At 40.1% G+C, this 27,197-nt stretch overlaps 1 protein-coding gene and 1 long non-coding RNA gene across 8 annotated transcripts in view; one reads left to right on the top strand and one right to left on the bottom strand.

Annotated features, from left to right (window-relative positions):
* PLCB1 (phospholipase C beta 1) overlaps positions 1-27,197 on the top strand; it is a 405,394-nt gene that overhangs the window by 367,273 nt on the left and 10,924 nt on the right. Inside the window, exon 32 of one of the 3 annotated variants that reach the window (XM_065059871.1) lies at positions 15,365-15,429. The exons of the other annotated variants lie outside the window; for them this stretch is intronic. Within the exon in view, the coding sequence (XP_064915943.1) occupies positions 15,365-15,403 (39 nt within the window). The 3' untranslated portion in view covers positions 15,404-15,429. The remainder of the gene's footprint in view (positions 1-15,364; positions 15,430-27,197) is intronic. 3 annotated transcript variants of the gene reach the window in all.
* Positions 1,801-27,197, bottom strand: part of LOC110356273 (uncharacterized) — a 74,018-nt gene continuing 48,621 nt past the window's right edge. The window contains exons 3-4 of one of the 5 annotated variants that reach the window (XR_010471922.1): positions 12,799-25,170; positions 1,801-11,287 (exon numbers count right to left, since the gene is read on the bottom strand). This is a non-coding gene — a long non-coding RNA (uncharacterized LOC110356273). Of the gene's footprint in view, positions 25,171-27,197 lie in introns of all 5 variants that reach the window. The other 4 variants (XR_010471921.1, XR_010471923.1, XR_010471920.1 and 1 more) reach the window with 4 other exon arrangements.

The following is a 27,197-nucleotide window of genomic DNA, read 5'->3' as shown; positions in this document are numbered from 1 at the left end:
TGAGGATCTGCTTTACCACAGTTTGAGGCTGATGTACTGGTCACGACAAAGACGCATTTTGTATGATAGACTAATCATAATAATTATATTAGACTTCCTATGAATACTTAATAAGTATTTGTAAAACAAGTTATTGTTCTATAGATAGTAAAAGTTCCAATTTACACATGAAAATGTGGCTTAAATTTTGGCTTTGGGCTTCCTTTGGTTTAAAAGGAAGAAGGGTTTTCTCTGATTTTTCATTTATAAAAGGGGTGCTTGGTATTTTTTCCAGAACTTTCGTGCTTTCCTCAATAATGACATAAATGCCAATTTTTTGCTACTTCTTTTGGATTCTGTATGCGTGCATTATTTTCCTCTCTCAAAACTCAATTTGTGTCAAGTAACAGAATTTTAAGACACAGCACTTTCCTGGGTAAATCTTTTCTATAAAGCATAAATGCAGAGAAAATAATAGTTACAAACTCGTGGCTGTCTTTGTTTTGCTTTGCAAGGTATCTTTGTCGTCTCTCATCCATGGTTGGAATGTCTTTTCTAGGCGTCTTTCAAGTCTTAAGAGGGTCAGGGATGTTCTTGGTTAAAAACAACACTGTGTCTGGCAATGCGGCGAACACCAGGGGCTCGGCAGGGTCAAAGCGTTCCTGATGCACCGTCCCGTGGTTCTGCTAGCACGATAACCTTGCAGAGCTATGGGGACAGGGGAAATACTTGTGGTGCTAGAAAAAATTAGGCTCACAAGACCTATAAGTTGGAGAGAAGCTCGTCAGGGAATGATTCCTTCTGTAATTAGCACACTTGAGCTGGGTTTAGTGTCTACTTTTAGGTAGTACTCAACAGGAGTAATTCAGAATGCCAGCTAATGTAATGATAGATCATGAGTCTAACTCTTCACATCTTTTTTCAATAATAAAGTATTCAGTTCACTGATAAAAGTTTTATTTTAGTCTATGTCCTGCCAATTATTTTCATTTACTCTGTTATCTATAATCACCTCATTAGCACTGTCTGCATTATGATGATATAACTGCTTCTCCCTGAGTTTGTATTTCCCTTCTCCTTTCCCCCTCAATATGTAACATTGATATGGGATGGGACAATTTCCAGCTTGCATCTGTCACCTCCTCCTTAATCTGTGATAGAACATTAGATTTGTTTCTCTGCAGTCATTACAGTTTCTGCTTTCCTTTCTCATAGCCTGGAGGGTTTATGTTTTTAAAAGCATTCTGTTTCCATCTAGAAGAGTTATTGAGGTATACGTGCCAAGCTTCATGCACTGCACTAAACTCTCCTGAGGGTCTGGCTGTGAACTTTCACAACAGGAGCTGCTGAATGCTCAAGACTCTTCACAGTTTGGCTAGATTCATAGGTGCCAAGCCCTGGAAAGTCTGTCAAAGCTAAGTAGATTGAAACTGGGATTGGAGACCACTTCAGAAATGACATTTTCAGAGTTTAAATTCTTGTTGAATGGTGCTTTGGAAAGCGCTAAAACTTTGCTAAAACTTGGACTCCAGGGCTGAAGTCAGTCTTTCACTACTAGAGATCACGACCAGCAAGGCCATCTTAAAGGTGGAAATTATTTTACCTGCATCTGCTCTAGAGCTCTTGTACCTTTGTACAGCACCTGTACTAGCCAAGGGCAGAGGCAGAGCACAGGTCTTAGTCAACATTGGGCTCATTCAGTCTGGTAGTTATTAATGTTATATTCCTAAAGCCCTGAGCAATTTGGGGAATCTGACCTAGAATGACCAAATATCACTTCTAGTATTCTTGCATATCTTCACATTGTAGTCAAGGCAGACATTATGTTGTCCCACTTATCTTTATTTAAGCACAGACAAAGAGTCTCCCCATGACCTCTGTATTTTTTATTAGAAACTCTACATGACTTTTGTGTGTATCATATCTTCATTCTTCCTTTCTAGAGCTGACATATTACTGTTGTCATTATTTATGTGGTGCCAGCATGAGAGTGTTTGGCTCTTCATTAGTTGTCTGTGTGTAAACCAATCGCTTCTAATTATTTTGAAGAATTCCTTTAGTAAATAAGGAAATGACAGGCATTCATATGCCCTGTTTTAGAAAGAAGTTGGAGGCATCATGCTACCACCCTGTTGGAACAGATGTATCTGGTATGCAAAATGTATATGCCACATGTGGGCTAACTATGAAACAAAATTAAATTTTTAATCAAAGTCTCTATGCATTTCCAGAGTATTAAACAGCAGATTGTTAGGCATGTAAGTAGGTCACGCGTTGCGTTGAGCGATTGTGCTTTGTCCTTCGCCATCTGGCAACATGAATCAACGTCAGCTGGATGCAAATATAATTTTGCAAAGGTGACCTTGGTAACAGGATTGGTCCACTGAGCAGAGACTACAGGAGGGTTACCTGCCGTCACAAGAATACTTGAGGGGAAAATCCCGAAGTCTGGGAAATCTTAGGGTCGCTACTACCAGTTTGCTAGTCTGCACTTTGTCAGTGATGGCTACATTTAGTTTCAAATCAGGGATTACTTTAATTGCTACAGGCATACTTATATTTCAGTGAATGACTGAGGATTCAATGAAATTCAGGGTTAGGTACAAATGAGGCGGAAGACATGAAATAAAAGCGAAAATGGTTCATTGTAGTCAATTGCTGCTAAAAAGAGAGATTCTAGATATTATCTAAGGGTTGTTTTTGTGGAAACTTAGCTTTTCAAGCAGTGTTTAAAAGCCTCTGAAGCTGAACCCAGCAAATAGATACTTGTAGCTCAGTTGAAATGACACTGTCAAGACAAATTTGGCCGAGTTTTAAATCTGTGGGTCTGAAATCTAAAATGAACAGAAAATTCCAAAAAGAAAGCAATGTATAATGAAACTTTCCTGTGTTGTTTCCAATGCAGTATGGCATTTTTTGTGTATTAAAGGCTCTCCAGGAGTGCATAGTTAACTTTGTATTTTGCTGCTTTACTTTAGGGGTCGGTGTTTGAAATCTTTGGCTTAAGCATCTTTCAGAGTGAGATGGCTACATGGCAAAATTAGAATCCAGTTCTGATGGTTCCCAGTCCTGGTTTGAAAACACTAATCCCACTAAGGAGTTTTGTGGTCTGCTCAAGTTTTGCTAGTTGACTGCATTAACAGTGAAGTCAGAGATTCCCTTGTATGGAAAACAAAAAAGGGGAAAGGCAGATTTATGGATTTCCAAGTTCTGTGCTATCTGCAAAACGGATTTAACATATGCAAAGAAGTTCACTCTTATATTGTCCTGAACAGAAGTAGCATTTTTCTTGTTGAACAAAGGAAGCGCCCTGAAGTGTGGAAGCCATCAGGTTTTCTCAGCCTCCCTTCCCCGCGTTGTGACTCATGCGGTCAGAAACGCCACTACCAAATGAGAATACAATGCTGGTGTCTGCACACAAACACGCTAATTTAAAATGTGTGTTCACATACTGTGGACTAATTGTTTTCAAAATTCAGAGTTATTTGGTTTCGCCAGTTACGATGAGGCCCTACTGGAGTTTCCAACTTTATTATTTCTGAAAGCATTTTATGGGAACATAGAAACTCCTCTACTTGCAGTAAGTGCATCAAACCACATTTATTTCCGTTTCTCTAGTAGTAAAGTAAAGAAAACTGCTGCTTAGAAGTTGTGTGAAGCTGTTGCCAGACGGTCAGGACGTGAGCAGCGTTACCCATATGTTTGTATCTGCCCATAATAAAGAACATCTCAGGCCAGCGTTTAGGTGAGGGTGTAAGAGGTGGCGTTACCTTCAGTTGACTCAGCTGCCTGTGTTTGAGGATAAGAATGCATCTTGCTGAAAGCTGACTGACGTTACAAAAGGAGAAATATATCATATGTTGAAAATACAATACCTGTTCTCACAACCTAAGATTATTATTGTCCACTGAAGATTATTTTTTCAACATATGGGAAAACTATCTGGTATAGTACTGAAGCTGTTAACAAGTATGTTCATCTAAATTACTGTGTGTCAGAGAAAGTTTCCAATAACTCATTGCATATGTTCACAACGGATATGTGACAAGTATAATGTCTGATTTTTGCTTTCAGCTTATTTTCTTTCTCTATTTTACATAAGTATTGTAAATTGGCCTATGGCTACAGGCTGCTTTGGGTATATCTAGATTTGCAATCAGTGTACAGCATAAGTTATTTTTAGATGTGAAATATCCTTGTATCCATAAAAAGTGTGTATATTCACTTGGTATAAGTGCACTAGGGAAATAAGTAATTTTAGTGCTTTAAAGTGGCTTGCAGTCTTCTTTTTTCACTTTATTGGATTTAAATCTTTCTCTGGTACTTGTGAACTATTCAGTTGGATGAGTCTTTTTCTAGTTGATCACCAAGTCAGACACAGCAATGCGATCTCTAGGTTTCTATCCATGAGTCTGGATTAATTTCAAAGTTATAACGTGAAAGACTTAGAGTAACTTCAGGAAGGTTTTGATTGGACCCAAGTTGACATGACGCTCCCTCCTGAAACTGTGAGTTTTTACATTGATTTGTAAAGATCTCAGTCTGAATGGCAGATGTGTGAATCAGCGCAGCAGCACGTTTCCCAGGGTATTAGTGGATTCCAGCACAAATTCATGAAGCTGGATCTCTGCAGAGACTCTTGTTACAGATTCATATTCAGAGCAGAACTTAAACATAAAACTCATTAAAGCAAATAGTTTAAAGTGCATACTTGCATGTGAGCACTTGCTTATAGCACTGACAGAAACCAAAGAGAATAATAATTCCTTAATAACGTAAGAGACTTGTGGAGCAAATGAAATTGTGTACATATCAGGCAAAAATGAGCGGGCATTCATAATGCCAGACATCTGTAACACCTGGACATTGACAATTGGGATAGTTTCTGATAGTGCTGTTTCCCAGAATCTTAGTATTTTGTGCTTTTAAATAGTACTGTTTATAAACCAATTGAGTCTAACCTTTTAATTAAGAAAGTTAATTGGAAAATGTCCTTAGAAATTAGGTTTCTCCCCTGACATACAGTAAATAAATAAGTTTTGTCAGAAAACAAGACAAAGATAAATGGAGTGTTTCAACCTTTCAAAGTACAGAAACTGTTTAGTCCTCTGAACAACAGAGGTACATTTCATCATCTAAATATCAACACATGCATTGGTATTCCTATTCATGTTATTAATTTGATTGCATTATTTGATAAGAAATGCACAGAAAATAAGTGCTATTGCAGACATTTGCTTGCATTCATATCGCTTCCCGGTACTTCAGAATTCCCCCGGTGGCTGGGAGCTGCAGCCCTTGGCCTGGCCCAGCCCAGCCCTGCCGCAGGGGAGGGAATTGCCCACTGGCACTTACAACTCCCTTTCATAAAGTCTCGGCACTGCTGGCTTTTTTGGCTTGCCAGGCGTGTTGAACTACTCAATGAGGTTGAAGGGAACCAAAAACATGGTTGTTTAATCAGACTTGACAGGCAGTGTGTAGGTTCTCATTCTTTGGTCACTTGGAGAACTGTATCAGCTGCATTCAACCTGAGCTTTCTCCCTGCCGTCGGCCAAGGGGGATATGTAACCCCCAACTTTCTTCCTTAGTTGTGATCCTGCCTGTTAATGTAAATTCCAGTTGGCAGCAGATTACATTAATGCACTTAATTAATTTAAGCAAGAGCAACTAGCAAGCAGATACAGAATTTGCTCAGCCATGCCTGCAAGAATGGCACAATCTTCAGGAGAGAAAGCAGGATTGCTAGGGATACTATCCGCTTTAGCTTCACCAATTTAATTTATCCATAAATTGGAATTGAAGCCATCCTTCAGGGGGGGGGGAATGGAGTTTGAATAAATTTAATATATTACAAGCTTGCTTTAGTCTCCTTATGTTTTGCAGCTAGAGTAGGACCCAATCTCTTTGAGCAGTGGTAGCTCTCATGAATTTTCAATAGCTCCGAGCAGGAACAGACACCCTGAAGTGTTCAGTTCTGCATCGGCCTCTCACAAAGCCAGTCCCTGCCCCACTTACTTCCTAAACGGAGTTTTCAAACAGATGAAGTAAACACTTGTATCGTGAAAGACAATTTGAAATACTTCTTTCTTGTTAAACCTAGTGAATATACATTCAGTATGATTATCACATTAAATACACACCTATTTTATTTTTTGCAATGTGATTGATATATTCAAGCACTGTTTAAAAAAAAATTCAACAACGAAAAGAGGCAAACCAGGGTAACTTCTTGAATAAGTATTTTTAGGGTGTAAAAGAAAATGCTGGTTAACAAAATTAAACACTTTTAAAATCCAGTTTCTTCTGAAGCTGTGAATGCTCAGGCCTGGTTTTATAAAGCATTGAGATTTTTGCGTTTGCCTTTTAAGTCTTGTAAGACTCAGTGCAACATTTTAAAACATAGTAGCCTTCACTCATCACCGTCTGTTTAGCCTGGTGAATAAAGAGTTCTTCCACTTATTTCTGGTTTGAGAATTTTACCTGCTGGCCCACATTCGTTACAGTTTGGGTCTGGATCTTCTTACAATTGGTTCTGAATGGGATTGCTCTAAAATGAGCATGACTGTCGCTTTTGAGAATTAGGCATATTCCAGACTGACGTTTGTTTAAGTTACCTTTCATAACATTTACTGAGAGATTAAACTCTAAATTCACCCGCATGTACAGTGCTCAGACAACCAGCTTATCTGGGCACATAAAATAAAAGCTTTAGAGGAGCGGTTCTGTGTTGCTGGACTTGGTGCAAATAAAGAGACATTTGTTGGCACCTGATTTGCCAAAGCTCTGAAGACATTTCTGTTCAGAAATCTGCAGGGTTGCTTCCTAGAGGTTTTTTTTTACATTTGTACATCACTCTGAGCATAGGATCTTAAACTTCTTGGTGGACATTCAGTTCAGGATGCTGCGATTGATTAGATCGCCCTAAGATGAGCCTAAGCAGATTTCAGACTTTTGCTGTGGGGATGAGGCAAAGATTTTTGGAGAAGTAGAAGGGTTGATTCACTAGTAAGCCAAAATAATGCACATTCTTCCTGTAATTGCATCTTCTTTCAGTTTATGAGGTTTAGTGAAAAGAGACATGGACTGCACTGCCCTTCTCCGTGTCCTCTGGAAGTTTGGCATCATGATAGAGCATTTTTTCCTGGCCCAGTACGAACTGCTTTCCCGGTAACTGCCGGCCAGAGACTCAAATCTCAGCAACGTGAACACTCAGGAGCAATGGGTGGCATCTTCCTTAATTCAGTACCACTCTAAATACCCATTTTTCTCAGCTCTTCCTATGCTTGTGTCCTTTCCTGACTTCACTGTGTTCCAGAAGTGAAAGAATTGCCCTATATCCACCCAGCACAATCAGTTGAAAATATTTTTGTACAAACCTGACAACAAAAGTGTGGGTGGGTAAGGTCAAACCCAGATGCCACCTGCAGATATCTGCTTGGCATACAACTCGAGTATTATTCTCTTCAAGGCCGGAAAGGGCTGGAATTGAGACAGAAAAGCTGGGTGGTTCCCCAGATTTAATGTGCCGAGAAAGAGTTCCAACCTACTGTGCTCTTGGTGCCCTGGGCAGGAGATGAGAACCATGGTTAAACTGTTCCGCACTTCGTAATGTTGAGAAGACAAATCTCAGTGAGTGGCTCCTACTTTTCCCTCATCGCCTGACTTCACTTTGGCCATTTTGTCATTGCTTGCAGTTGTTGTTCTTATGAACCTCAGAATTAGGTGGTAAGTCTAGACATAGTCCACCAGTTGAGTCAATAACACACTGGGTTTGTAGCTAATTTTTCAGGGTTATATGCCATTTGGAACAGGAACTCCATGATTTTAATTAGCAATAAATAGGAAATAGTCTGCTGTGAATTGATTTTAAACAGGTACTGCTGTACTAAATTAGTTCCAAATAAGCAAGATTCTCCGTTGAGCAAATTGACATTAAGGCATCTTGAGTTTATCAGCAGCAGCTACATTATCTGTCTGAGGCGAACTCTGGTTTCAGAGAAGAATGAAGCTGAAAATCTGTTCTTAGACACAAACTAACGAGCTTAATGTAGAATACGGAGCATTGGGACAGAAGGGACTTCCCCCATTGACTCATTCAAAGAACTAATTGGCATATGTATTACATCTTAGGAAGTAAATGGAACTAATAACAATTTGTCAAAAAAATAATATTTTTGTTTGCTTATTTCACAATCATTTAATGTTTAATGAAATTTTGGGAGATGACATTTTCTTGATGTGGTCTGTGTGTAAAAGATCCTTTTATCTGACATTTCATTAGGAAACGGATTTGGATTTTGAACATTCTTAGGAAATAAATCTCCTTTTACTGTGGGGAAAGCTGTGCAATCTGCTATATTTAACACAGAGAAAGACCTAAAATTGCCTAAGCTATCACATTAGCTCTGTAAGACAAGACTACGCTACTGCTTTCAGATTCTAGTAGTATTAAAAGTTGAACTAATAACGTATATTTCATACACTTTTGCAGATGGGAGAGTTGAGACCTTAGCAGTGAAATGACTTGCGGAAAGTTGCAAAGGAAATCAGTTTGTCAGATAAGACGGCTAAACTACTTCATTTGTAGGGAGCATTGAATCAACGAGACATCCATTTCCCTGATGCTTATCTCAATTTCACTGGTATTTGCTCATAATCATTTCAGAGCTGTTATTGGTATCACTTTGGATACGTACTGGTGTGATTTAGAATGACATTTTGGGATAGGAGAAGATTTCTTTTTCATTTGCAATCTTCCAAATTTGAGTGACATTTATGGATAAGCAATTTCTATCTCACCGTCGAGATCAGATAACTTGGTCTTTTACATCCCCTGAAAATACTTCACTTACAGAATCCATGTATGAACACTTTACACTATAAAACAAGCAAATAATGTGGTGCACTTGCTAAATTGGGGCAGCGAGTATGTTTCAGCGAAAAGCTTTTGGGTTTTACTCTCTTTGACCTGTTTACTATAAGGACAGAGGGAAGATGGAGCCAATATTGCTGCAGGCTGCGTTCTTACAGAAATAACTAGGTTAGCTGATGCTTAACTAGGCATTGGACAAGTAGTTCTAGTTTTAGGTACTGTATACCTTATTTCAAAATTATGCATTGTGCGGACAGAAAGCTATTTTTAAGATGGAGCTAAGCTGATTTCTCTTAGTTTTTTGGTTCACCGCAGAGAACAGAGGGCCTTCCCTGTTCTTGTTACGTTCTTACACATATATACATCTTTATAAAACTTGAGTTTTGAAGGATGAGTGAAAATTCAGAATTGCTTAACATGAAATTTTGAGATGCTTAATCTGTATCAAAGGATTATTTTAAATGGGTGATCTAGTCCAAGTCTTTATGAGAGGAAAAGTGTCCTTGGTAATGCAGATTCTTGCACAAAGTCTTTGACAGCTTCGTACTCTTGTACAACAGGTTTTGTGAACACTGATTGTTTTCTGTATAGGAGCCTTGGTACTCAGACAGGAATCCAGCTTTACGCTAATGGGACCCATATAGAACAGCTAAAATGGCTTTATTTTAGTTGGTAAAGAAGTGAGTAGTTGCTAAAGCTCTCGGTGGCCATGTCAACTCATGACTTCAGTTATTTTAGTGTTTACTGAGTAATAACAAAAAATCATTCTGCCTAGTAAAAACACAATGTCTTTCTATAGTTGCTTTCTTTGCTTAGCCCACTCCAACAGGTAATCAAACTCCCTTTGATTCTTTCATTTCCTTTAATTGACCAGATTGGAATGGATTCTTTCATAACTGCTGATGAACCCTAAAATAGTCCCTCACTGACCTGCTGTTCTGGATTAGCTATAGCAGTACTGACTCCCTTAGCATCCTTTCCATTTTTAAAGTAATTTTTGCTTCTTTGTGATAAGCAGTTGATTCACAGGGCTTGCCTGACTACCTCTCAGCCATGGAGCGAGCTTTTCATGTACTCTGGCTGATAGCAATAGCAAAATTCAGATTGACTCCAGTGGAGCAAGCCTGTGTCCTAAATGAGTTAGTCTTTGAGACTTTCAATTTAAGTGAGAAATTCACACAATCTTGTCAGCCTCATTACCACAGTGTATTAACTGTTCGTGCTTGACCAGAGGATAACAGAGTTCCAAACTGGACTTTTTGTGTCTAACGGTCATTTGTTATATTAATGGAAGTATGTTTCTGATAAATAAATTCCATTTGCTTGATCTTCATCTGTCTTGCAAGCAAATTAATGTTATTCTACATACAGGAAAGGTGATATGTATAATGTTTTGTACCTACAGAACTTCAGTGATCCTCTGCCTGGAGTTTGTATTGGGGTTTGGCTCGGGTTGGGGTTTTTCTTTTAGAGATGAAAAATGCATATTCTGACTTAATCTTTGGAGCTGTTTTATAGTACTAGTTGATATTTTAGAAGGTTGTAACTGAAGTAATCAGTGGGAAGCAAGAATAGAAATGTATTTTTCTTACCCAAGGCGAGAAATAGGAGTGCATATGAAGACTACTCTTGCTGTGGTTGGACTGTGTGAAATTGTGTAGTGATTGCTTTCACTCACATTGTCGTTAAATCAGTGATTTTCACTGGCACACGGTAGAATTAATCAGAATTGGTTTAACTGTTTCACCAAGTGAGATCAAAGCCAGGACCATTCTCTTCCTCCTGAACTTCCTCCTCCGTCTACTTCACAGTCAGTCTCGGACCAATTAATAAGCAAATCTACATGTGCATTGTCTTTGTGACGGGGACATGGAGAATCTTGTCTGATCCAAGAAAGAATATAATAAGATTTCACAGCTTTCAAAATATAACTCCAGGTTGCTTGCCTTAAATGTTTTTTGTACTGTTTTTGTGTTGCCATGAGATAGATTTTGTCCTAAGTGTCTGTTTGTGCAACCTTGCTGCAGATGACACCCATGGGCAAGCATGACCTCTACCCTTCCTTTTCTGCTTGGCTTTGCAATTCAGTCTTCTGTGTGTAGATACCTGTCTACAGAACACTCATGTAAAACACATCTGGCACATTATTTTGAAGATGAACTCTACAACACACAACACAGCTGGAAACAAATGTTGGAAAGGGGTCATGGCTTAGTAATTTAGGCCAGAGCTTCCTCCATGAAGGCCAAGATGCTTTTCTGTGGTCTTTTGATTGAATAATGGACAGTATGTGTTGTTTTCCAGGTGGCTTGTCTTTTTTCCCCAGTTGAGTAGCCAGTCAGCTCTGCTTGCTGCTTAATTAGCTGGTCAGTGTTTCAGCAGAAATATGTCCCTCTAGTTGCTGCTGGTGAAGAAGTCTCCTGTAGCCAGCTGAACCTTTGATAAGAGCAGTATAGTATGGAAACGGAGTTAGGCATGAATGTTTCATTTCTAAAAATCACTCAGGTTGTACTATTTCTTAAAACTTTGCCCATCATAGTGTTTTCTAAAATCTGTTCTTCTTTAACATGGTGATTTTGTGTTGCTGTGGTCCCAGAAAACACTTTAAAGTGTCTGCAAAAGGCAAAGCCAACAGCACCGTGTGTAAGTTACTGAATAACTGAGAGAGGTGTGAATTATTAAGAGAACTAAATGATGTGCTGTGAGTCAGCTCTTGTCAATAAGCAGTATCCCCTTTCTCTTTTGCTGACACAATACACTTTCCTTCATTGCAGTTTTAAAGGTACATAAAAGTTAATTGTAAAGGATACAGTCATATTAACAACATTTGACTGGAGGTCTTAGGTCAGCATGGTTTATTGTGGTAAATAACCACGTTCTGTGCCACATATCTATGCATTAGCAAGAATATTAATCTGGACTAATTGTAGCATTAGTTCCTTGCAGTAATGTCACCATGAATGAGAATGCACCACAGCTCTTCACAGTAGCCTAGAAACCAGAAATATAAAATGCAGCCTTTTTTGTGGCCCTTTGCACAAGTGAGGATACATTCAGGATCACCAGATAATCCAGAATATATTCAACTTCAGTATTTTTAAAGGTTAAACTTGCACAGGACTGATTTCTGGACTTTCTGATGTCTGGTGTCTCCAGAAAACTGCTAGGAAACCAGCATTAGAATTGACTTCGAATAGCAGATAGTGTTTGGACACATCACCCTGTCATTAGTGTTCTTCCACAGTCTAGTTCCCATGTGTGTCTTCTCTAAAATGTAGTCTCAGCACTAATGAAAGCAATAGATATTTGGCTGCTTAATGATGATTTGGGAAAGTATACGTCTTTTCTGTGTTGTATTATGTGTGCAACAGAGATTTCACAAAAAGCTGCTCAATTCCGTGTCTGTACATACAGAAATACAATTCTCACACCAGAATCAAGAATTTGCTTGGGGATTTTAAAGACCAGTTAATTACGACAACTACAGTCATGACCATCAGAATAGAAAAGAACTTGAAAGTTGGTTTGTTTTAATCCCTGTGTTTCTCTCTTCACTTTCTTATGCTGCAAGACATTTGGAGCTCCAAAACTAGTGAGAACCCTTGTGGTAAATATATAATATACGTCTGGTACACGAGCGTCATTTGGATCGGGAGTATCCTAATGGTGCAAGTGCACAGACTATATTGTTAAAAGCTCTATAAACAATATAGGGTTGGAGTGGTATGTACTCTCCAGCTAAATAGTTGTATCTTTTAACTTTATAATTTCCTATCCCGGTGGAATTCATGCTATCCAGATATCTCTGTTTCTTTCAGTGGACTGTGTTTTGATAAATGACCAATGGCAAAATCCTCATTTGGATCAAGTAGAGTTGGTTTGTTATCATTTTTGGATGTTGCTTTTTTTGTTTTGTTTTGTTTTTTTTTTTTGACATGTTGACTTACTTTGAGCCCGATGTTCATCCTCCAGGTAGGTAAAACCTGCACATCTGCAAATGCCGTGCCTACTTCGCACACCGGCTCCTGCCGTTTGAGCACCAGCCCATACATACCTGCACGCAAAGTAGACACACACTTTGACAACCCCAGACGCGTACTTTAACAGGGAGGCTGGCTAAAAACAGTGCCAAAAGTAAGGCAAAGCAATAACATTGCACAAACTAAGAATATTTAGCAAGAGGATGCTTAGCGGTGTTTTTCAAGACTGATTTTAAGGGAATTTCTAATCAAATCTTAACCTGCTTTCAGTAGTTACAAGCCTCATTGAAGTAACTAGGCCAACATCCACGGGAACTAAATGTTTGTGTGCTGCAAACATACATGTAATTTTGTAAAAATTGTCAATTTTAAGTAAGGCACTTTATCTGATTTGTCTGTCAGTGGGAGCACAAAACCAGTGAAGTATATAGATCAAAGGGACAGAAAAACAGAGTGCATCAGGAGAAGTGCTAAGAACTATGCAAAACAAAGTAGCTTTCTTTTTTCACTTTACATTTCACCTTCTGGCTGCTACATTTTTCCTGCTACAAACTGTCACCTTCTGCTTCCTCAGCTCATATTTTAGATGCATTTTGCATGTCCAAGTGGTGCAAGCGGCCACAATCACTGGCACCCATTTCCTGACCATCTTATACCCAACATGTATCTTATAACACCATTTGTGTTGGTGTTAATGCACTAGTTTTACAGCCCACTGCTACCAAGGTGAGAAAGAGTTCAAGGAGAAAATACTAAACAAAAATAGTTTCATTCATTTGTTGCAATGGAATATAAGAAGGTGGCATAAGTTCCGTTACATAGAATTTCAATCAAATCCAGCCACATTGTTAGGTAATTGTAATTTTTCTTGCCTGCCATTGTGACTCAAATTATAAGGCATTTCTGAATCTGCATGAAAGTAAAACAAGGACACAGTGCTCAAATATATTGTTCTGCTGCTTCACCCATTTCCAGGGAAGTGATCAATAAGTATATTCAGCTTAAAAAAATGCTTTGCGAGGAAATGTTTTGTGAAAATCTTTAAAAGTACTTCTCCAGTTATTAAGCTATGTAATCTTTGAATATTAAACAAGAAAACGTAACTTTCTGCTATTGTTTGTTTCTATTTCTTTTTGAAGGCTTCAAGTTTCAATTTGATTTGTAACAAACCTGACAGCTAAGACAAAATACAGTTTACCTCAATGAACTCACATGCAATTATTCCAGGGCTAACTCTCACCCAATGTCACCATATTACACTGGATGCCTTTACAGCTCTGGCTCCTGGGCAATGTAAATACAATACTGTGCTGAATACGTGATGGAATATAAAGTACATGATGTGGGAAGTGTCAAGATTTTAGTGGTACCAACTGTATCATAAAAGAGCTGCGATTTCACTTCTACAAACAGGATCAAGTTCAGCAATATACTCATGCAATTACTATCCACATAAAGCAGTAAATCACTTAATACTGAAATAACACTCATTTTTGAGTAAAACAAGACAGTTACCACAATAACTTAACACAGAATGAAACATACTGCACTCCCTTTACAATGGCCTGGCAATGCTCTTTAAAGGCTGCACTTAGAACCAAAATATCACCCTTATTTCAGTTTCCGGCTATAACTTTATAGCTGTCTTCTAGTAACTGCAGAAACTAAAACACCTGAGTCTTTTTGGTTGCTTCTGGATTACCTTCAGGACTTCTCTGATCCAGACCTTAGACCTCTTCAGGAGAGAGTTTGGTTCAGGCTGCTCGGAGTGGTGCGCAAGGGACCACAGCTGTCCCGGAGTCAGCTCGAGCAGCGCGCAGCTGCCTGCAGCACGTCAGGTATTCCAGGTTGACGGGACAATCTGGAAATCCTGCCGCTCTTTTGAACTGTCAAACAGAAGTTTCAGCTCCAGAGAGAAACACCAACTTGGGATGAAAGCAAGTGGACAGTAACATCTCCAACAGCACCACGTCCTGTCCCTCGTCCTGCTCAGGTGCTCGCGCGAGGCTGACTCAGAGGGAATAAGCTGTCTGGTCAAAGAGCAGCACCACTCCTGTCCTGCAAGGTTTTCCATCTCAACCGCACCGAGTTCATGGCGTTAGGCATGATTGCAGTATTAAGGCTTTTTGACTGCAATGGCCGGAGGTATTTCTTCAAGCGGATGCTTCAGCTGGCATGGCTGATGCTCATTTTTTCCTTCAGATACATGCTGCTTCCCCCCTCCCACAAAAACATGACACTTCTTGCAATGTGCGTAAGCTGCAATTTCAACTGAACCCAGATCTCCCACATAACACAGTCCTCATTTAGTATGGAGCGACAGGTTGTGATAAATAGACTGGTTTCTCTAATGTGTTCCTAGTCAAATATTAATGAGCCAGCACACAGAAGCATTGAAGTAATACTTTGTTTTTCATTAAGTGCATAGATGAAAGAGATGTTGTTTTACTGTAATGCACGGAATTATATCATGTCAGCTTAGAGTAATTGTTAATCACATCAAATTGAAATGATCCTTGGTTTTGTTTTAAAGAGCATAGAAGAACAAGAAGTAGAGGAAAAACAGAAGTAGAAATGGAATATGAGACTATAGTGAAAGTGAGTGAAACATTCCCCTTTTTATCTAGTAATGCTAATGTTGTTTTCATTTTACATGTCAAAACTAAGTCAGGAGCATCCACAATTTACTGCCTGCTGGTTTATCTGACATCTTTGAGCCATTATAGCCCTGACTATTATCTGCTAGCTGCATAACATGTGCTGCCACTGGCCATTACATCCTTTTTATACCGGGAAAGCCATTTGTGGCTTCTTCAAACCATACCCCACCTCATTGTCTCCCTGCCTGTTTTATTTCTTGCCGCTTTGCCCCACCTCAGTGCAGTGGTCAGGGGCTGTGTGTAACAGCATGGTTGGACAAGTGTTCTTTCCACAGCCCTTTGGCTCATCAGAAAATCCTCTGTTCTCTGCTCACAGTAGCTGCAGTACTCTCAGATCAGAAAACCAGGGACTATGAAACGTCTCGCCAAAGAAATCAAGAAGATTGATGCGGGGGGAGGATGTGAGGGTAGGAACTGAGAGCATCTGAGTTGTAGAGGTTTTAGATGGGGAAAGGTATTGAAGGTAGGAATTCTGGGTACCTGTGAAGATTAAGCTTACCAAGCAGATAAATTAGGGATTTGTCATCTGGGACACCAGAGTATGGGATAAAGAAAGGATTAACCAGGGCATCAGAGCAGGAGGAAAAATTGGGGGACAAAGAGAAAGAATTTATGAATGCGAATCAAAAACACAGGATTAGTGAAGCCTAAAGGGGAAGATTTAGAGGTATGAGAGTGAGTCTTTCAGGGAGGACGGAGAGAACAGAAGACAACTGGGGAAAGGCAGAAAGACAGATGAAACTAGATTAAAGTAAGAGTTTGTTTCATTGCTTTATGGAAGGGCTGATGATTAGAACATGTTGATAGAATGAAGTATTATTTCAGGGGTGCCTCTGCTTTCAGGAGGCATGATCATGTAGAAGCCAACTTTCTGAAACCTCCGTAAATCCAGTCATGCAGGAGCTCTGAAGCTTTCACTGTCAAGGGGGTAGCAATAAGCCACACATTTTTGTCACTTTATCAGTGAATCCTGCTCGCTTTGTATTTTTATTTAATATTGTACCTTCTGGTTTCTTCTGAAAGGCTTTGATATGCTTTGCTTGTCTTTGAGGAGACAACCATCATGGCTTCTCAGTGAGGACTGTATTTGGTAACAAAACCTGCCTTTCTGCTGCAGTTTCCTGGATGCAAAGGATTTTGGTTAATTGGTAGGCAGGCAGTGCTGGCTTTTCTGGGTCCTCAGTCTCAGTGCACACACGTGTGCAGGAGTAAATGGAGCCTTCTCAAGAAAGCTGCAGCTCCTCCTTGCTATGGAACATCCTTCTGTGGCTTTTCACCATCCCACACAAGGTCGTAAGAGTTGTTGTGTAATTGATAGTCCTTCCTGATGAGAGCCAAGGCTGGTTTTTGGGGCTGCTCCTCTTCCAGTCTGTGTGGTGCTGGTACCAGTGTTGGCAGCGATGCACCTTCAGCAGGGGTGAAGGAACGTGTTTGCTGTGAGCACTGTTTTGCTTCCCGGCCACCATCCATATGGTGGTTCCTTCTGCTTTCCCCCCAGGATGTTTTATCAGGCTGTCCGGGGGCTGTTGGTTGGTTGGTTGGTTTTTAACTGCTCACCACGGATGATTCTATGGACATGTACCGGCAAGGAAGAGGGAACCCACTCTGTACATTTGATCTGTGACTTGCACAATACAGATTGACTTCTAGATTTAATGAAAGGCAAATGCAAAGTAAGTTTCATTGATTTATGAAGTGTGACTACAACTTGATTTGTCAGGTTTTTTTGCTGTGAATCACCTGTCTCTGCCCTCATGGACACTGACATATTCTTCATGTATCTACACATATCATTACATGCTTATGGTTTATTTTAATGTTTCTATTGTTGCAAATTAAGTGGTAATTTTTTCAAACACTACTTAAAAATAACACAATTCTAAATATTGTTTTGTTCTCTAATCGTGATACGGTTAGAGGTTAAAACTGCTAGGTGGGGCCTTGATTTCATGAATGTTGTTTTCCTCTTGAAGGCAGACAAGGCAACTAAAAGTGTACATTTCCTGAGCAAAGTAGTTGTGACAAAAGAAAGTAGAGCCCATTATGAGTATGTTGGCACCTTGTCAGTATTCAAGAGTGACTTACTGAGGATGGTAAAACTAAATTGGCAATGGCTCACTAGGGAACTGGGATTTCTTTGTTGTTTGTGTTTAAGTGTCACAAGAATATTGATTTCTCTTCCTGAGGGATGATCTGTCTTCCTTTCCTGAAAAGCTGGAGGATAAGAATAGATTTGAGCTGCCTTGAAACAACTCAGTGAACACCTGAAAAACCAGAAGTACTCGTTTTAACTCTATTCTTGTCATACATCACTTACATTTTGAACAAAATGAGGCCAACCTTGTATCACCTGCCTGGGTCAAATTAGGATATCTTGGGAGCATGCTGGGGAACTAGGCAATTGCACACTTAGAAGGAGATGAGATCTCAGGGAAGAACCTTCTGTGATGCCATGTAACCACTTACAATGCCACCAGAGTTATTCTTTGCCTTGTCCTACTCTCAGGACTTGAGCCTCATAGACTGTGTAAAGGGAATGGTATCAGGGGAAGCTGTGCATGGTGCAATTACCATTCAGTGTACCCTACTTGCACGTGAAAATTAGGAGACAAAATGGATTAGCACTGAGTACGCAGGGATCTCCAAACTGGGGTGAAGGAATCCATCACCCTGAGGTTTCCCTTGCTTCAAAGCAAATAGGAGAATGATGGGTGGAAGCTTTTTTTTCTTGCATCCCTTTCTGCCCTAAGCTGTCCCTGCTGCAACCACAGGGCAAGGCATTTTGAACACCCTGAAGTACCTGGAGAGGAGGAGGAGGGTGCACGGGAGGGAAGAGTCGAGTTTTCCTGCAGGGCATAAGGGAGGATCTCAGCTCTTGCTCCCTTGTAAGAAACCACTGGCTTTGGGCTGAACAAAACTAATGACCTTAGAGAATATTTCTCTGCAGGAGAGGCATATAATCCTTCTAAGCCCTGATAACAGCTAGAGAAACGACCTAAATTTACAATTTCATTCAGGAACTGTCTGAATCCCCTAGCGATTAAACGTTAGTCATCTATAGGAGGAACTTCCGTTTAGTTAACAGTTATGTTTGTCAATAACAGGAACGTAAGGTAAATCTTCTGAGACAGAAGAAGAGAACGTAGACTAATAAGTCTTGTCTGAACATGCAGCTTTTTTTATTTCATGCAAAATGGCTTTTCCACAAGGACATTTTGGCTGGGTAGGGATGGTTCATGAGAGCTCTAAAAAGTAGGACCTAGAAGCTGTTGCTATGCTTTCCTCATCCTTTAAGCTGTGTTTCTAATGAACACTTAAGTGCATGACAGAGTTTTTCAGTGGGGCTTCAACCATATGTAGGTGTTGTCTAGAATCAAGCTGGCATTTCTTTCTAAACGTGGATTTTTGGCAGTCTTTTAATAACTGTTATACGCAACCAGAATTCTGCGTGGTGCAATGTCAGCCTCCATGTTTAATTACTGTATGACCCTTGGGAATGATATTGCATGTGGTAGCTCACATTCTGACAGCTTTATTTTCACCAAGTGAGTGTTAATGCCTGAATAAAACATACGGCGTGAAGCCCATAGGACAAATTATTTCACAAACTGCTGATACTGAAGGTTAGTATTTCTAGAAACTATTAGTATATAGAATAGCTTATCTGTGGTCCTTCTTGAGATTATTTATATGAGTATATTTAAGAGGACCTGTTTGGATCAGAGTTTTATTCTGCATGGTGCTATATAGGTCAGTGAGATCTCAGTTTAGTATTTCTGCTCTTAAAATGCTCCTTTCTGCTGAAAACTCTGCCGGTTCAGTTTTCACAGCAGACACCAGGTTTCAGGAATCTCAGTGTTCATGACAGGCCTGATGGCCTTGGTGGCAATTAAATCCTTCCCCGTTTTTTTAGTAATACACCATATACCACATAGCTTGGGTGCTGCTGAAGTTGAGGTGTGATAGATGTACGAGCCTGTAATGCTAAGTGGCATGGAAATTGTAGAAGCTCCTGGGAACGGTAATTCACTGTCAGTCTTTTTCTTGGGGAATCACTGTAATTCTGAGCAGGGGCTCACGCTCTCCATGGCATAATGGAATAAATTCTGCAGTAACTTCTCCCCACTTCCATGTCAACGTTAACATCTCCTGGCCTGGAGGACCCTTCATTCCCATTTGTATTCAGACTGATGCTACTGTGGCTCACACTTGAAAATACTAATTGGTTGAAAATTAATTCAATTTTTTTAATTATTACTAGGCTTTTTTTACTTTTTTGGTGACTTTTTAAATATGACTGGGGTTAATTTCTTGGAATATCAGCTGCCCTTTAATAGTTGCAACTCCCTCATAAGCAGATTTAGTTCACTGCTATAAACTCTGTTTGAGGATTTTACATAGGCCAAGATCCTTTCAGTTGGCTGCTGCAGGAACTGATATAGTGTGAAAAAGCAGCGAACCTTCTCAGAGGTCCAGCTCTTTCGGGTGAAACAGGTGTCTGTCTTCCCATCCAGTCCCCAGTAAAGAAGAGAACATATTCTGTAAAATAAGAACGTTTCCTCTGAAGAAGTTGAAGTATTCTGTGCCCTGCTGTATTCCTGTTAGAAAAGTTTTCTGGGTGAGCGAGTGTCACCACCCAACCTCCCTGGTGCGATCATCTGTTAGAGGTGCCCACCACGACAACGGCCAGTTTCATGTCCAGTTCTGTCATTACCCTGACACTTTCTGCAGGTCCCTCTCTTACAATACACTAGAGATCAGAAAAAAAAGAGATCTTTGATAAACGTCTCACCAAAGACCCTTTTATTACCCACCCTCCCTGAACAGTGTCTTTTGTATGAATATTTCAGTAACACGAATTTTTATACAAGAATCTGTGTTTATGCCAGTGAAGTCATTATTTTGATTTACTTAGAAATAATCAGACGCTTTCCGTCTTTCCCCTGTTCTGTTAGTGTATCTGTCCACAAGCACACAGACACATCATGAGTGGATTGACTCAGTGTTCACCCTTGTTTCCCTCCTGTAGTCGTTTATCAATATTAGTAAGAGCCTGTTTTTTTATAAGCATGTATATAATAGAGAACATTTTTAGGGTCTTTTAAGAGAGTCCCATATCGAGCGCAGGATACTGGCAGGAGGAAATCTCCTGGTGGCTAAGCAGAATGATAAAGGGGACATCATCTTTGTGCACACAAGTGTAAACTGCTTTTGTCTGAGGACTGAAGGAGCTGTATTACACACAGAAAGTTGCCTGTCTGGTGCTCTGCCTTTTCTTTTAAAAAGTGCGGTTAAGCACAGACAGCAAGATGGAGCAGCTCTGTAACACGCAGGGAGGACTGAGAGAGTGAGTTTGTCTGTCTTTAAAGAAGCGTCGCTCTCAGGTGTGATTGGCTCCGTCAGGCACACTGTGCAATACAGAATATTTCAGCTGCTATTTTTCTAATTTCTATGGCAGGAAGACACCATTCCCAAAATCCATTTGAATCCACTGAATGTTATATTCAGCTCCTCGTTCATGCCGCAGGCATAGAGGATTTGACAAAAACCTCCTACCAATTAATGGCTGCTCTTTTAAAAATAATCCCACTTTCCATGGCTGCTGCTGAGGACAAGCAGCCGCCGTCAGCAGCTCTGACTGATGTGGCCTCTGACAGCGTGAACCAGCTATAATGGTACAAATGCCACATTGTAGTTTCAGTGTAGCAGCGAAGCAAAAGATGAGCAGACAAGAGAAATTCAGTTGTCCTAAGATCTGCTCTGCAAAAACAGCAAGAATTAAAAGAGTGGGTTGAAGCCTTCTTTGATAGCCTAGAGCCATACCAGCAGGAGAAACTGAAAACGGTGTCTTGTCCTGATACAGACCAGATGTTCCTGTGCAACCAGCCTCCCTCCGACTTGTAAGAGAGTGACTAAACTATTTAAATTCCCCATCCGCATTTACCTTGCATTTGTAAATGATCCCACTGCAGAATCCTGTAAATCAGCTGTCCTTCAGGTTAGATACGTTGCTGTCCTTCCTTTGCATTAATCACCCGAGTTCTTTTCTTTTTGGTTTGAAAACAGTCATGCCGTACAGTGGGAAAATGACTGCGCTGGCAATGCAACACTGCAGATTGAGCACGCGGATAGCGGCTTGTGGCTTCGGTAGTCTGTGTTAACGTGTGACGAGAGAGAACAGTAAACTGAGAAAGAGTTCTCCTGTGAATTCAGTGCCCCCATTCTCTCTCCTTCTTTATCCGAAGGGCTGATGAAACCTTTTTTGTTAGCCAAGACAGCTTGGTGCTTTGGCTTAATTTTCCTTGCATAATTTTAAATACAGATCATGTCTACAGTGCTGCAATTAATGGATAGCCTAAAGACTTATTATTTCAAACTAATTGATATGTAAGAAAGTTTAAATAACATAAGTGATAAGAAATTTTTAGGAATAACTTCTGTAACTAACTCAGAATAATCTTTTTACTGTTACATAGAGTAGCAGATGACTGAATTATTCCTTCACCATCACTAAATCTAATGGTTGTCTGAATTTCTGTAGTTCCAAATACATTTACATGAGATGGGGAAAAGATGACATTTTATAGTTGTTGTTCTAAAAGGGGTTTTGTAAGTTAATAATCTCATTCATTTCTGATACGTGCCTACCATCATTTGGAATACTCCCAAAATGCAGGATAAATTTCTGTTATCCCCAACAAAAATGTGTTCTCTACACGTATTTGAGATAGGGCTTTAAACCAAGCAACCAATGTTTTTGAAGTATTTTGCTGCCTCAAATAACTTGATCACTTATGAAAGGCCTTTGTTTTTCCAGTGTTCATTAAACTTATCTTCAACTAGATTGTGATCAGAATTGGCATCAGAGAATACACCTCTCAAGAACTTTTTCATGCTTTTGGAAGATGTCAAGTACCAAAGTAATAATAAAACACTGATGGAGCATTAAAAAGATAAGTTCTTATAACAGAAAGAGGTTTTGTTCTACTGCCAGTTTTTTTTTTCTTAAATAACGTTTTGCATGTTACAAAACTTTTGCAAGATAGAAGCCACCAACAGTGGTACACAGAAATGAAATCAGATTAAAAACAAATCAGAGCTCTAAGGAGATAGTGTTATACATTTTGATGGCATGCCTCTCAGTGGGAAAAAAAGCAAAGGACTTAGTGAAGTTCCATGAAATTCGTCTCAGTTCAGGCTCGACCCTCTGGTGAACTAAACTTGGATGAACTGCATTAGCTGCAGAAGGAGAGAAGCCAGGGACCAAATCCAGCCCACACTGGCGCCAGTAGGAGAGCTCACTCCTCCTGGAGTAGGCTTGAGATCTGGATGAGGCCCCAGTGGGACCTCCATGAGCTGTGGCCCACTGAGATCGGTGGGGAAGGGACGAACCAAAGGAACCGATTCTCTGCATGGTTCTAAGTTGTGGTATCCCCTAATTTTCCGGCCTCCACTGGCTTCTAGGGAATGTGCATATCCCCTCTCCTGGGAGCAGGCAGGTCTGACCACAAACCCAGCTGTGCTATTGGCAATATAATTAAGAGATCTGTTCAAGAGGACACTAAGGTGTCAAACGGCATGGCAGGATGAAAAGCATACTATAGTACAGAGCTTAGGTGATAAGTCCTTCACCCATACTAAGCATTAAGAAAGAAAAACTCCTTCAGAGGTTTCCCTTCCTCATGGAGCTCAGGTGCTCAACAGAAACCCAGATGAGGCTGTACACAAAGAGAGAAAGGAAGGTCTGGGTGCGAGAATGGCATCTGACCTTCTCTGGGAGATTTGTTATCTTTGTCCCTTGAAGCAGGCTTGGATTTTAAGCAACAACCTCATCCTAGAGACATATTTTGCAGTTCCTTAAGTTGCTAAGACAGTTGAAAATCCTGAACCTCTGAAAAACAGTTCTTGCACATCTCCTTGGATACTCTGATTACCCTCAGATCTCTGGCAAGGAGCATGTGCTTGATGCCATTTTGTGCCAGTGGCTCCTTCGTTTGACCTCGTTAGTTTCTGCCTGTACTTCCATGGTGGCTGGTACTGTAGATCCAAACCCCATCAAAGTCAATCACTGTCTTCTTGTAGACTTAAGTGAACCTAAGTTAATGGGCATGAGTTCAAGCTACTCTGCATAGCCCTGGGACAGGCTTTGTGTTTTTCCTCGAGCTTTTTGAAATTACCTTATATGTCAATTTTTGCATTGTGGATGCTTGCTGAACATCACTGAAATACAGTTTTCTGCATGGTTCATTTAAACTTGATGGGTCATTAGAGAGTCACCTGAGTTTGAAGTAGTCAGCATGAATATCACCTTTGAAAAAAACCAAAAGTTTAAATAAAAAAAACCAACTGAACTGAAATATTAATCCCTTGAACTTAATCATGAGGATGGCTCCACTGACCTCCCATTGCATAGTACTACTTAATCCAGTAAGGGCAGTCCAGACAAGAAAAGGAGGTTTTTTCCTTTTAAGTTCATTGTAGTATTGGGAAGTAAAAACCTTCAGGCTATTGTTAATTAGGTTGAACCTCTGGGCAGTGCTGCTCTTACATTAGGCTATGAAGTTTTTAAGAGTTGCAGTTAAAATTCCACACTGATTTTGCTTCTCAAGTGAAAATTAAAATGTGTGCTGTGTAATACAGCACAAAACAACAAGAAGTGGTAGATCTATGGAAGAAATAATGGTGCGAATAGAGATCTGAAGATAATAGTAATATATAAACACAGAGCAGCCACAAACAGTATCAGACTGTGTTCTTAGTAGCAATGATACATCTCCATTTGATGTTCATTGTATAATAATGAACATATACATCAATATATAAATTTGAAGCAAGTCCCAACTTTTTGTCATTGTTAAACTCAACCTCAAATCTTTCCTGACACTTGGAAGTACAAAGGCTAAAATTCTGAACCATGATTTCTGGAAGATGGGGGTCAGTAGCTCTGTCTCCACTGTTAAACTTCTGCTAGGTTCTGAATAAGATTCTTTTCATTAGCTTGTTACGTTAGAAAATAATGGGTCGGCCACTAAACTGGCTCATCTTTTGGGGACAGTCAATGTGCACCTCTGCTAATAGTAAAGAGGAAGGCAGATTCATGTTGTTAATGAGTTAGGAAATACTTTGGAATAGCCTTCGTTGTTACAAGGGATTGCAGAACTGAACTACTTGAAAAGATTTACAAAGAAACTTGTGAGGCTTTGATCTTTATTCAGAGTGTGCTTGCTTTCTAGTCTAAAAACATTCATTTTTAACAGGATATTAACAGAAGGACTGACTGCTCAGTAATTTTCCCAGCAGGCTTTTCAATGAGGCTCCATCCTGCACAGGCTTTCTGATGTGAAAAGGTTTAGTCCGTGCAAGGTAAACTTCAAAGCGCAGCATAAGGCTCTATCAGTGTGATTATTTTTTGAACTAATGATGGCTTGCTTCTAAACCTCCACTCAGTTCCCTGACAATTATCAATGACTTGGAGATTATAGTGGGCATTACCTTAAGAAACATGTTGTCTCAGGATACACAGACCTCAGCGCGTGGTGGGAGCTCTGGTTACGCTAAACAGGCTTGAGAGTCTGGGCTGAGCAGGAAGGTCTGAGCGCGGTATTGCAGTGAAAGGAGGTGCCAGACTTAATCATAGGATGATGCTGTTCCTTTTCCGTTGAGTAGCACAGTGATGCCACTAGAGAGAGACAGAGAAATAGATTATTTATTTCCTTTTCGTTGTGGCATTTGAGAAGAAATCCCTGTGTTCGAAGGGAATTTTATGCGATAATGATGGGACCTGTTAGAGATGTCCTGCCAAGAGTCAGACACAGGCGACACTATAATTATCTATTAGCAAGGTGGATGTGAGAGACTGAAAACCGTTTTCTTAAATGGTATTCAGGGTTCAGTTTAGGTAAGGATCCAAAAGCTGTGCTGCAGGTTTCACCACGATTTGTTCAGATCTGTGCTCTATCAGCTCCTGAGCCACCACACAGGAGGCATTAAGCACCTGAAGCTTTATTTCCTTGTCTCTCTGCTCTTTCAAAAATAGTCAGAACCTCTCGCTCTGTGGGATAGCACCGCTTTTAGGCAAAACACATGATACATAAAGTGACCCCACGGTTTCCAGGGCCCCCTGGAGACATCCTGCTCAGTTGCTGTGGTGCTGCACAGCTCTCAGAGTCCCGTGTCCTTCAGTCCACCCGGGATTTGAAATATTTCTGGAATATAGTATAGCTGTTACAAGCTCAAGATGTCATTTAAAAGGAGTTTCCAAGGGACGGTTATGACCTTTTGAGCTGAGAGTTACAATACTGTTGCTCTTCTGAGGCCTGTGCTGTTGGACAGGCAGCTGCCTGTTTACTGGGTGCCTTGGAGGCATCGTGGAAGTGGAAAAAAATCACTTATTAGAAGGTAATAGATGCACTGGTGATTTTTCAGTTGTTTGTTTTGAAGAGAGTATCCAAAATATGGACAGCACTTTATAAAAGTACCAGTTAAGAAGTTCTATCTGAGCCGTGTCACTAGAGTTATTTACCCTGGATCCGCCCCAATAAACTAAGGGCAGTATCTGATGATAGATGAGACCTCAGTGGAGTTTCTCTGAATTTATTGCATTGAAACTTGAGCAGATTCTCTGTTGTTTGCAGTGAAGCTAACTTATTCCAGGCATAATGAAAAAGAGCAGAAAGAATCTAGCCTTAAAATGTTATATATACTCATGGAATGGCGATGTTTTTCCCATTCATACCAGCTCAAATAATCTTTATTCATATGCATCATGAGATGCATAGGTCAGGTATTTATAGAGTCATTAAAAAAACACTTGACAGCTTAAGAAAGCATTTAATCCACAAAAGGAAACAATTACACAAAGTAGTCAACAGAAAGAAGAGTGATTCCAAGTATACAGCTTACAAGGCACAGAGCAGTGCTTTGCATGAGAATAAACTGCTGTACTGATGAAGAAATAGGAAACAAAGTTATTGTGAAAAAAATCCTCCCACAGAATGCAGTACAAGCTCTCTCTTCAGAGAAAATGCAAAAGATCTGAGATTACTACTAATAATAATACAACTGCCAGTAGGAACAATCACCAGTAAAGGCTTTTGCTGTAAGGAGCTTCTCTAACTCAAAAGTTTTCAGCAGAGGTACATACAGGCATATGTATATATAATACATACATAACCTGGGCAATGCTGATGGGCATCTCATCACACAAATATTTGTTTTAATTAGCTTCTGGAATCGATGTTGGTTTTCTATGCAGAAAGAAGATATAAGTACCTTTATGAGAGTGTTAAAATCTAGGAACCCAGGTCCCAGGTTTCTTCCCAGTCCCATTTGTTTAATTGAGGTGGCAGTTAATAAAGGTGGAGACACAGATTGATGAAGGCCCTAAGGTTACAGCCTAGTGCCTTGAGACAGCAGATATTAAGGACTCATTTATATGGGGACTTCTTGTACATTAGGGAGGTATTTGCAAATCACCTTTGCTTTAACAGGAAGAGACACGAAGCTGAAACATGGAAGATAACAGTCAGGGGAAGTTGAAAGGGGAGTAGAGAATCATAGCATAGTTTGGGTTGGAAGGGACCTTCAAAGCTCGTGAGCAGGGACATCTTCACCAGCTCAGGTTGCTCAGAGCCCTGTCCAGCCTGGCCTGGGATGTCTCCAGGGATGGGGCATCCACCACCACTCTGGAAATCATAGATTCATTTC

This window comes from Columba livia, chromosome 3, assembly GCF_036013475.1.
Source record: "Columba livia isolate bColLiv1 breed racing homer chromosome 3, bColLiv1.pat.W.v2, whole genome shotgun sequence".
NCBI lineage: Eukaryota > Metazoa > Chordata > Aves > Columbiformes > Columbidae > Columba > Columba livia.
This window is presented reverse-complemented; position numbering and strand designations above follow the sequence as displayed.